General features: G+C 43.5%; 1 protein-coding gene across 1 annotated transcript in view; it reads right to left on the reverse strand.

Moving 5' to 3' along the window:
- Window positions 1-8,698, reverse strand: part of LOC124556380 (gamma-aminobutyric acid type B receptor subunit 2) — a 328,860-nt gene extending 320,162 nt beyond the window's left edge. The window contains exons 1-2 of the mRNA XM_047130343.1: window positions 8,690-8,698; window positions 8,398-8,573 (exon numbers count right to left, since the gene is read on the reverse strand). Coding sequence (XP_046986299.1) covers window positions 8,398-8,573; window positions 8,690-8,698 — 185 coding nt within the window. The remainder of the gene's footprint in view (window positions 1-8,397; window positions 8,574-8,689) is intronic.
- Window positions 8,699-12,482: the final 3,784 nt, after the last annotated feature.

Below are 12,482 nucleotides of genomic sequence, written 5' to 3' on the forward strand. Positions count from 1 at the left end.
CTGTGCCAGCTTGTCTACCTGAACTTAGAGCATGAATTTACGCCACCATTGAGCAAATGTCACCTGCAAAGCTACATCGAGTTTGGGAAGAAATTGATTTCTGATGAGATGTGTGCAGGATAACGAGCGGAAGCCACACACGACATCTTTAGTTTGAGGTAAAAAACCTTGATGTGTTTCCCTGCAAAATAACACTAAACCCAGCTCTATATCTTCTTTCAATAAATTTATATGAATTTTTAAAGTTGTGAAGTCCTTTTTGAAGCACCTTGTATGCGGACATCCGTAGGTAATCCAGAATTTACCACGATATGTCAAGAGAAGCACATTCACGAATATAAACGGTGGCAGGGAATACTATGTTGGCAGCAGAGAAGTACTAACAGCAAGATAGGTCGTTCAGGAGAGCTCAGAGACTTCGAACGTGGAATAGTCATTATATGTCACCTCATTAAAAGATCCACCGGGGACATTTCAACGCTTCTAAAGCTGCCCAAGTCGACCATTCTTGCTGTGACTGTGAAGTAGAAACACGCAGGAACAACCACAGCTAAACAAAGACCAGGAAGACCTTGTGTGCTGGGTAACAGGGGCTGTCGAGCACTGCGGATGTTGGCTTTAAAAAATCGCATGAAATCAGCAGAAGGAATCACTCGTGAGTTCCAAAGGGCGAACAGAAGTCCAAGTAGCACGATTGTAAGCAGGAACTTAAAAAGAATGGGGTGCTATAATCGAGCAGCTCCTCGGAAGCCATAGATCTCTGTAGCCAGTGGTAATCGATGCTTGAGATGATGTGAAGTCACTGGACAGTAGATGACTGGAAAAGGATGGTTTCTGCATATAGATCTACATCTACATCCATATTCCACAAGGTACCTGATGGTGTGTGGCGGAGGGTACCTTGAGTATCTCTGTCGTTTCTGCCTTCTATTCCAGTCTCGTATTGTTCGTGGAAAGGAAGATTGTCGGTACGCCTCTGTGTGGGCTCTAATCTCTCTGATTTTATCCTCATGGTCTCTTCGCGAGATACACGTAGGAGGGAGCAATATACTGCTTGACTCTTCGGTGAAGGTATGTTCTCGAAACTTCAACGAAAGCCCGTAACGAGCTACTGAGCGTCTCTCTTGCAGAGTCTTCCACTTGAGTTTGTCTATCATCTCTGTAACGCTTTCGTGATTACTAAATGACCGTGTAACGAAGCGCGCTGCTCTCCGTTCTATCTTCTCTATCTCTACTATCAACCCTATCTGAAGATAGGGTTGATGAAGGGAGAGATTTATCTATCTGGTACGGATCCCACACCGGTGAGCAGTATTCAAGCAGTGGGCGAACAAGTGTACTGTAACCTACTTCCTTTGTTTTCGGACTGTTTTTCCTTAGGATTCTTCCCATGAATCTGTCTGGCATCTGCTTTACAGACGACAAATTTTTTATGGTCATTCCATTTTAAACCGCTCCTAATGCCTACTCCCAGATAATTTATGGAATTAACTGCTTCCAGTTGCTGACCTCCTATATTGTAGCTAAATGATAAAGGATCTTTCTGTGTATTCGCAGCACATTACCCTTGTCTACATTGAGATTCAATTGCCATTCCCTGTACCATGCATCAATTCGTTGCAGATCCTCCTGCATTTCAGTACAATTTTCCATTGTTACAACCTCTCGATATACTACAGCATCATTCGCAAAAAGCTTCAGTGAACTTCTGATGTTATCCACAAGGTCATTTACATATATTGTGAATAGCAACGGTCCTACGACACTTCCCTGCAGCACACTTGAAAACACTCTTACTTCGGAAGACTTCTCTCCATTGAGAATGACATGCTGCGTTCTGTTATCTAGCAAGTCTTCAATCCAATCACACAATTGGTCTGATAGTCCATATGCTCTAACTTTGTTCATTAAACGACTGTGGGGAGTCCGCAGCTCGTGGTCGTACGGTAGCGTTCTCGCCTCCCACGCCCGGGTTCCCGGGTTCGATTTCCGGCGGGGTCAGGGATTTTCTCCGCCTCGTGATGACTGGGTGTCGTGTGATGTCCTTAGGTTAGTTAGGTTTAAGTAGTTCTAAGTTCTAGGGGACTGATGACCATAGATGTTAAGTCCCATAGTGCTCAGAGCCATTTGAACCATTTGACTGTGGGAAACCGTATCAAACGCCTTGCGGAAGCCAAGAAACACATCTTCTACCTGGGAACCCGTGTCTATGGCCAATCGATGAATTACGCTATACACAGTGGAAATGGGATGGTTTGGGGAATACCTGGAGAACTTTACCTGCCATCGTGTGTACAGACAGTGAAGTACGGAGGATGTGGTGTTACGGTGTTCCCTTTATACGGCTTAAGAACACGATAAATTCGAATGAGATGGACACAATACGCAGCATTGTGTACTGTGTATTGTGCAGGAACATTTCGGAGACGATGATCATTTGTATCAGCAAGAGATTGCACCCTTTCGTAAAGCAGCATCTCTGAGGTAATTATCTGTGGACAATATCATTCCTGAAATGAACCGGCCACTTACAGTCCCGACTTAACCCAGTGGAACTCCTTTGGGATGGATTAGTACGTTGACTTCGCTCCAGATCCCAGCGTCGGACATTTCTACGTGCTCCAGTTTCGACTCGTGAGGTGCTACGATTCTTCCGCAGACACTCATACAACTACGACCACTAATAGGTGTCACGACACTTTTGATCAGGTAATGCGTGCTTACAGTCTAGTTTGAAAAGGATCTGACAGGTTGTTGACCGTGCCATTATAGTAGAAATAATTCAGACATATCCCTAAAGTAATTTATGGAAACTACAGAAAACTTAAATCAGGTATAAGCGGGTGGGGATTGGAAGCTTCATCGTTCAAGTATAAAACGAGCCCGTTTAAAACAGTAAAACCTCATTCAGTTTATCCCTAATGTACAATACTGACACATTTATACATTTGCGCAAAGAGATTATCTGATAATGTAAAGACCTACAGTGGGTGGAGAAAACTATGGAAACGCGATAAATGCATGGAAATGAGCGTACGGCATTGTGGGCCGCGAGTCCCCATTCGGGGAAGTTCGGCAGTCGATGGCAAGTACTCAATGCATTCGACGCCACATTGGGCGATTGCACGTTGGAGATGGGGATGAAATGATGATAACACAACACCCAGTCCATGAGCGGAAAAAAATCTCGCTGTGGCCGAGCGCTTCTAGGCGCTTCAGTCCGGAACCGCGCTACGGTCGCAGGTTCGAATCCTGACTCGGGCATGGATGTGTGTGATGTCCGTAGGTTAGTTAGGTTTAAGTAGTTCTAAGTCTAGCGGACTGATGACCTTAGATGTTAAGCCCGATAGTGCTTAGAGCCATTTGAGCCATTTGAAAAAAATCTCCTGTCCCAGCCGGGAATCGAACTCGGGCTCCTTGGCGTGGCGTTCTGCCACGCTGACCATTTTTTTTTCTTCGATATAGTTCGTTGATTTTGGTCTGAGCGGACGTCACAAGACATCCGTTCAAGTTGATCGTTGATTCCTTTACTCAGTTTTCTTTATTACAGAGGGTGAACAGTCCTCTGATCGAACACGCTGAGCTACCGTGCCGGCAGCCACTCAGCTAACGGGGGCGGACTGCGATAAATGCATGCTTGAACATAAATGCAGCTACAAGCCAAGCCTGTAGGTGGAGCTGTTGCGACTGACTAGAACGGCATCTGTGCAATGTCGTCAATACGTTGCAAGTATCAGTCATAGTCAGAACAGCGTTCGGTGTAGTTGTGAGTGCAATATCTCGGAGTTCAGTGCATTTGAACGTAGGAAAATTGTTGATGCTCGTATGGTGGTGCTTACGTAACCAAGCTAGCCGAAGAGTTTAGTGTTTCAAGAAGGCATCATGTCGACGATTTATACCGCATACAGGGAAAGCGGCTAAGTCACAACGCTGACGAAGGTGTGTGTTGAGCGATCGCGATGGACGGTCATTGAAGAGGATGGTGACGAAAAATTTGGGGACAGCAGCTGCAAAAGTCATTTCAAATTGAACGTCGTAATCGCGAACCCTGTCAGCGCAGAGACAACACGATGTTAGTGCCATAAGCACGGAATTGCAAGGCAAAATGGAATTTCATAACAACACATCAGTGATGCACATGCTTGTAACAGGAAAATGTGGTGCCAAAGCCATTAAAGCCGATGCTACACAGTTCGTACGTTGATATCAGAAGCACAGCTAAAGAAAATTTTCCCAAAGAAAATATCTCTTCTTCTCTCCCATAGCGTTTATCTCGTTTAATACGGTTTTTCAGGATTTGTAAAATTTTATTCTATTATTTAACATTGCTGCCGGATGTTCTTCTGGATGACACGGTCGTCAAAGTAACCTAAGGGACAGGAGTCGTGTGTGACATCTGTGGATGGTGAAGCTTCGTTCTGTGTGCCATCGTATTGTAACTGTCTGTGTATCGTAATCTCTGAGGCGGAATTTGGGGACCAGCCCATTATTTGCCTGAAGGTCACCTAAAGGTAACAGTCGATCCATCTCTGGCTGACCAAATACCAACCAGTGTTCTGGGTGTTGCGCTATACGAGCAGGACGCTCAACAATCTATCTCTGCTGGTATCAATTGCTGACATGTAACTGAGGAATAAACTACTGAAAAAGTACGCCTGCAACTCAGCACTGCGTGGAAGTGCAACAAGGAAAAACCAGGGAAGAAGAAATTAGAAATATGTGAAATTTGCTGACGTAGAAGGATATTAAAACTAAATGACTCCATAAAACACGAAGTGAAGATGGTTCAGATGGCTTTAAGCACTATGGGACTTAACATCTGAGGTTATCAGTCCCCTAGGCTTAGAACTACTTAAACCTAACTAACCTAAGGACATCACACACACATCCATGCCCGAGGCAGGATTCGAACCTGTGACCGTAGCAGCAGCGCTGTTCCGGACTGAAGAGCCTAGAACGGCTCGGTCACAGCAGCCGGCACGAAGTGAAGAAATAGTGGAAAGAGTGAGCGAGAAAGTCAAAATGCATCGTAGAAGAAGGGAGAGATTAGCAAGATAACTGCTTCTGCTTGAAGGTACATTTAACTCGACATTGGTGGCGGCAGCAGAGGGGAAATATCGTATGCAGAACAAAGTCGAGAATACGTAAAGCAGTTTATACAAGGTGTTGGATGTATTAGGTATGTGATGACAGTCAGATTAACATAGGATAGCCAGAAATGAGGAACGGCTTCAAGCCAGTCGAAAGAATGATGACTTAAAAAAATGTCAGAAGTTTGTATTTGCAACATCATGGATTCATTTCCAAGCGGTGATACGCAGCAAGGGTGCAACTCGTGATAGCTTTCAAGTTATCAGCGCAGACACGAGAGATTGCCTGGGGTGTCGAGGGCCTGGGGGGGGGGGGGGGGGGGGAGACATGGCGCTGTCTCGTCGCAATTCGCATGCAATTTAACCAGCCCCCTCAGGACAAGCTGCTGACGCAGCCTTATATTACGCTGCACGTGCCTCACTTTCATTTTCCAGTAAATGCGCGCTAGCGTCTTGAGATACGAATATATTGAAAAGCGGCCGTTTCAGACGTTGCGTCTGTGTATCTACATAGAGCTATAAAAACAATTCAGACCTAGTAATGCAACATTCATATAAAGTACCATCACAAACCGTGATGGAAAATTAAATGAAGCACTTTGCAGTAAAACTATAACCTTAGGAGACGTTCGGTTTTGTCAGCGACCCGCAACAGATTGGAAGAAGGAATTCTAGTGATTAAAGCAATGTCTACGGTAAGGATACTGGAGACGGAGTCAAAGTTCGGTTTGACAAGGATAGGGTAAATGGGGCTTTTTTTCTTTTCGCTTAGTTCCACGCATCAGAATGTGTAAAGAACAAATTTATATTCTGTAATGTGTATTAAATATGGTTGTTATTATTTTGTTACATGTGTAGGGGTGGACGAAAGTATGGAAACATCAAAAACACGACAGAATACGGTGCCGGAGAAACAGCTTCCTGTCATCTTGGAATGGATAATTGCAGGTCCTGTGTGGTTTTCATGCCATGTTTCCTGGAAAACAGTGCCAAGTTCAGGTAACTATGATGGAAGTGGGTTGCAATCACGCTCTTTTCTCTCCAAAGTAGATCACAAAGGATCAATAACATTGAGATCTGGTGACTGTAGTGACCTGGGATATGCGACAATTTACGCTCGGGCTCACAAAACCAGTCCTGGACGATGCGAGACGTGTCAACAGAGGCTGTCATCTTGGAACACAGTAACATCATCATTGGGGAACAAGAGGCCAAGTCATCATCATTGGGGAAAAAAATTGTACCGTGGGATGGACCTGAGCAACAATACCTTCACGTAGCTGTCAGTATGTGTAAGCTGCAACAGCATACGCATCCCACTTTGAGCCGGTTTCTGTAAAGTTCTGCCGGCCAGTGTGGCCGTGCGGTTCTAGACGCTTCAGTTTGGAACCGCGTGACCGCTACGGTCGCAGGTTCGAATCCTTCCTCGGGCATGGATGTGTGTGATGTCCCTAGGTTAGTTACGTTTAAGTAGTTCTAAGTTCTAGGGGACTGATGACCTCAGAAGTTAAGTTCCATAGTGCTCAGAGCCATTTGAACCATTTGTTAAGTTCTACTCGGTTCCCCGAACTACAGTTTCTCGCCTGTCTTATTCCCTTTACGTTCTTTCATATATGTATACAAGACTGAACAGCCTACGACACTTTAAACGGACATTTACTTTGTAAAATGTCCATGAGATACCAGGGAGTATCCTGAAATAAATAAATTCCTTGCTGCCGTGGCTTTGTAACGGGGTTTCCTGCTACATACATCTAACGCACACTGTTTTGAATCAGTTGACAGGCCATCGTGGGTAAGCGTCACTTAAGTCGGAGTGCTTGTTTTCGTTAGGTGCTATTTCACAGTTCGGCGAATTTGATTTCATTTCTTCCATGTCCTAGAAACGGTCACCTTTTATGTCTCTTTTTCAGTCTTAGTAATGGGAGTACTTCACAAGAGGCAGTCCGGCGAATAGAATATGTACGGAACTATTATCGTAAAATGTATTCTCATTTGCGAGTATGACCAATCATCAGCTGTGTAATGGAATGATTACAGTGAAAATTTGGGCCGGATCGGTACTGGAAGCAGGGTTTCCCGCTTATCGCGAGCGGTCACCTTACCAGTAGGCTATCCGAGCACGACTCACGACCACAACCTAAACTTCCATATATCGTCAACAATGTGTCTACAACCTGCACTCGTACAGTCATTATTTATAGTCCCGTACATGGGAGACGTTTTAATTGAACGACAGTTGCGTGGTGTCGCCGGATAAATTCGATATTGCAGTGCCTGTGTTGTTCAGAAATACGATGCAGTATTCAGAGGTACTATGCAGTGGTCCTTCGAACATGCTTGGATGTCTGAAGGACGACACGGCACTGAAATATCGTATCGAAACTATTATTATTTTTTGCATATGCCTGAGACTGAATGCTTTGTGTCTACGCGCGTTGTAGGGATGAGCGGGACAATGCTTCGATCCCCACAATACAGACCGTTATTGTCGCAATTCCTCACACGCTAGTTTTAGCACTTGTAAATAGAAATGCTCCTTCAAGTTGGAAAACCAAACCAACATTGGTTTCACGAATGTTCTCACTTGTTTTCTTTCTACGGGATGATGAAGCAATACTCCACTCACTCCATAGTTGTTTGGTTTCTGCGTCATTCCCATAATACTCCTATCGCCTATTGTCATTTTGACTAAAACTTAGTAATAGCACGTTGTTTTGGCGTTTATGAAACTGAAAATTTCCCAAACTCGTGAAACAACACTTACAAAAACAATCTTCTTGCATGACGTGCGCTTGGTCAATCGATTCAGAACAGTGCATAGCAATGGGACGTAGCGGATTACCTCCCCATCGCTCGCAGAAAATGAATTTGAGTTATTTGGTCCCTCTCTCGTACTTTCTCACATTACGATTGCCTACAAAGATCAACTACGGTGCGACGTTCGAAAATGTGGAAGAATTTCGTTGAAGGTATGGTCATAACTGGACGCTGGACAGCACAACAGCGTGCACATTATGCTATTGTAGTTTAATTAAAAGCACACCCTTTTTCTCCTGGTAGCTCTGAATTATAGTGGAAATCAGCAGGAGAAACCTAACTAATCTACAACGGCAATAGCAGCGAGATGTTTACCATCTGTGTCGGATATTTATTTTCAGTGTATACACAAAAATATTAACGCAGAATAAAAAAAGTGACATATAATAATATTGTTAATAAGACTCAGTTAAACATCGTTAGTCGAATAGAAACAAATGAAGTAATTGGGTCTGGCAGTTACACCAGTTACGTTTTTAATATTTACCTGTTAGCTTCGCAAAATATCCTTCTCGCCCAGGACTCGTTAAAGTTTCCCAGTATTATACGAACATCCTTCTCTTTCAGCTTTGCTAGGGCAGACGTGACTTCGTTTCCAAAGCTTTGTGTTTCTTCTACTTGAAATCCAATAGTATCTAAGTCGGCCACCAAGCGGTTATGAGCCTGCAAAAGAAAACATGCATTTATAAGTACAGATGTTCCGCTGCGTGTTGAATAGCAAATACCTTAAAGTTTCAGGCATGATGATGATAATGATGATAATATAATTTGTTTTGTACCGTCGACATTGTGGTTTTAGCACTCAAATTAGTTAGAGACAAGTTTTCTTACAAAAGAATAAAGAACCTAGAGTTTTTCCATTAACATTAACATTAGGTTTCTTCCGAAAGTGCACGTCATCATGTATAAAAAGAGCAAACATCGATAGTGGAGAAACAAAACTAGTGAATAAGCTAAAATAGGATGATATGCTTTATGCAGACGGCGCCAAACTGACCGGAGATATTTAAAGACCATCACGGTTATCTAGATAAGTCTCTGAGTGAACGAAAAATGTACAATTTTCTGCTATTATAGTTCGCACGTATCAGCAACAAAAGTATAAGTCAGGAAATGAGCGCTAGGATAAATTCTGGGCTCCCATGTTTCCGTTCTGGGCTAGATCTTAATGAATATATTTTGCTGTTGCCCTCCTCAGGCCTGTTCATAGTGTCACGTTTGCAACGTATCGAGTAGATGAGTCATTCTGCTGTGTACTGTAGTGTTATGTTGTGTTTGTAGCCTACTTCTCTCGAATAGCACCAAGGGAACCGCCCCAACACGACGGACGGATTACCACCAACAGATTCGCATGCATGCTCTCACACCATAAGACTGTGCGGTGATATTTGAAGTTTAATCCAGAATATTGTTGCAAATTCCCTCGACAAGGAAGTTATACTCTCTCTCCTCCTCTTGTCGGCCAAAGACTGAACGTGAACATTCCTTCCAATACCAGGATTGAAATTGGCTGCCTCTGACCGCCGCCGTATAAGGGTGCATTAGCGTATTAAACAACGGAGGCATATCTCGATCATTGTCCGCCCCCGGTAGTTGAGTGTTCAGCGCGACAGGCTGCCAATCCCAAGGGCCCGCGTTCGATTCCCGGCTGGGCCGGAGATTTTCTCCGCTCAGGCACTGGGTGTTGTGTTGTCCTAATCATCATTTCATCCCCGTCGACGCGCTAGTCGCCGAATTGAGGTCAAATCGAAAGACTTGCACCCGGCGAACGGTCTATACCCGACGGGAGGCCCTAGACACACAAAATTTTCATTTTTACATCTCGATCATCAAAAGATGCCACAATATGTCAATACAGACTACTTGACACATATAATACTACGTCATTTTTAAATGCAGTCCGTGTGGTTCTGTTATAGTTATAACCACTGATAAAAGGTCATACAACATCACAGTCAATGATAATCATATGGCATCCGACACAAACTGTGGACAGTTCTGTAAAGCACATGATTTGTTACGAGACCCACTATTCACAATCACAGGTTGTATTCGATTATTCAAGACACATTACTATCTATGTTGAATAAAATGGATTGACATATTATAATACTTAACATGATGATCTCGGAATTCTAAGGTGGTAGTAACAAAAAAAAAAAAAAAAAATTCAGTCAGCAGCTTATTTTGGGGACTATAAGGTTCTTTGACTATAGGATGAGCTACCAGCTCTATAACACTTAGAATCTCCTAATCAAAAATCTTATATGCGGTCCTAATAATTAATAGAATCAAGTAAAACGTAAAAAAGGTGCAATACACTTGTTTTGTGCTAAACTAAAATAGAAGGCTGGGCTCTAATCAGATTTACAACTGTTTTCTCGCCGGAATTCAAAATGTCCTAAAATGTGGCGTATTGAATTGAGTACGCCTCTCGTACCATAAACGGAAGATTCTCCTCGCCAGAGTAAAAATCCGTGTGTCAGAAGACGTAAATGAAGTACCACTTGATATAGTCTCTGTCAGTGGAAGGAGGAATGCCACTTCTGGACAGTTATTTACAATGATCACAGCTTATTAAATCTGACTTCTAGGCACTCAGGCTCACATGGGTGCATGAACATCTAACACATTAACGACGTAACATATTGCAGCGTGATAAAATAGGTTACCACAATGTTTCTACCAACAGTTTCTTTCTCTACTTTGTCAGTTTCCTTGCTGCTTAGATTCCAGTTGTCTAGCGGAAAGCTTTTTCTTGCTTTTGTACCTAGTGATATCTGTTGAATCGCTATAAAATTGGAGCAAATTTATTATTTTGCCAGAAGTATCCGGTCGCCTCTTAGTGTACATTAAAATGGGGTGTGTCCACCATTCGCCCTTATGATGGCTTGAACTCTGCTGGCGACACTTTAAAAAATGAGGTGCCTGAACGTCTGTGGAGGAATGGCAGTCCATTGTTTCTCAACGGCCGAAACCAAAGAAAACAGTGATGGTGGACTCTGGGATCTAGAGCGAAGTCGACGTTCTAACTCATCCCAAAGGTGTTCCCTTGCGCCCCGGTCTGGACTCTGGGACGGTTAGTCCATTTCAGGAATGATATTTTCCGCAAACCATTCCCTCACAGTAAAAATCATCCTCTCCGAACTCATCCTCTACTGTACGCAGTTCACAGTGCTGTAAAATCCGTTCATATCCTTCCACACGTAGCGTTTTCTTAAACGCAATAAGGTGACCACACCCCAACCACCTCCTGCGTATTTGAATGTTGGCGCTACACATAACGGGTAACGTTCTCCAAATATTCGCTAAACCGAAAACCTTCCATCGGATTGCCACAGGGTACAACGTGATTCGTACTCCAAATAAGTAGTTTCTAGTCATCCACTGTCCAGTGGCGCTGCTGTTCACACCACCTCAAGTGTTGCCCGGCACTGACGGCAGAAATGTGAGGATTATGAGGACCTGCTCGACCACTGTATGACATTGTTTTTGACTCCTATGCACATTCGCTGTGCTAACTGGCCTGATGGTAGCACTCTGAAACTCACTGGTGATTCTTTCCGCTGACTTTTGAGATGTTTTACAACCACCCTCCGCCATGCTAACAGTCCCTGTCCGTCAGTATGGGAAGTCTGCCGGGTCTTGGTTCCGCTGTGTTCGTTCCTTGATGTGTCCACTTTACAAACACGTCACCAACGATCCCCTTGGGCAGTTCTAGAAGGTTTGAAGTATGTCAGATGGATTTATTACTCAGGTGGCACAGAATGACTAGTCCACGTTCGAAGCTGCTGATGTTACTGCTTTTCTACGGACAACAGAATACTCCCCACCTGATTTTATAATGGTGAATCCGCCTCTCGTGAAATCTCGTGGTCAGTTCTGGCTTAGATGAGGTGTCAGGATACTTTTGACGAGATGGTGTCGTTTTTGCCTGTTTCCTACATCTTGTCGCTAACACGCTTCAAAATGTTGAATGCTTTGAGGCACCGTGCTTCCAGAGCAGATCATATTATTCAAGGCAGCTAGGTTCGATTCCCGGCGGGGTCAGGGATTGTCTCTGCCTCGTGATGACTGGGTGTTGTGTGATGTCCTTAGGTTAGTTAGGTTTAAGTAGTTCTAAGTTCTAGGGGACTTATGACTATAGATGTTAAGTCCCATAGTGCTCAGAGCCATTTGAACCATTTGAACCAAGGCAGCTAGGTAAATTTATAATCGATGATGAAGCACAGAAGCCTCACTGACTGCCTAAAATTTAAGAGTGTTCCTCATCCTTAGGTGATAAAAAATGCGACAAAAGCTGTTAACAAAAAGAATGCATAAAGATTTTTCAGACTATAATGCTTTCTTCGAATATTCTTCCCGTCTCTCAATAGTTAGTTGCAATTGTTATGTGATGGCAGGCAGGCTGAGGGAAGAGCAGAAAATCTAAAATGATGCACAAATAAAGAACACTGATAGCGACTTTTTAGCATGAACTTTATAATATGTGTAACAATTTAAAAAAACAATCACAGTTACAACCCTGTCTTTTCCTTCAGATACCCAATATCTAAAATAACGTATAGAGAG

This window comes from Schistocerca americana, chromosome X (assembly GCF_021461395.2).
Source record: "Schistocerca americana isolate TAMUIC-IGC-003095 chromosome X, iqSchAmer2.1, whole genome shotgun sequence".
Taxonomy (NCBI): domain Eukaryota; kingdom Metazoa; phylum Arthropoda; class Insecta; order Orthoptera; family Acrididae; genus Schistocerca; species Schistocerca americana.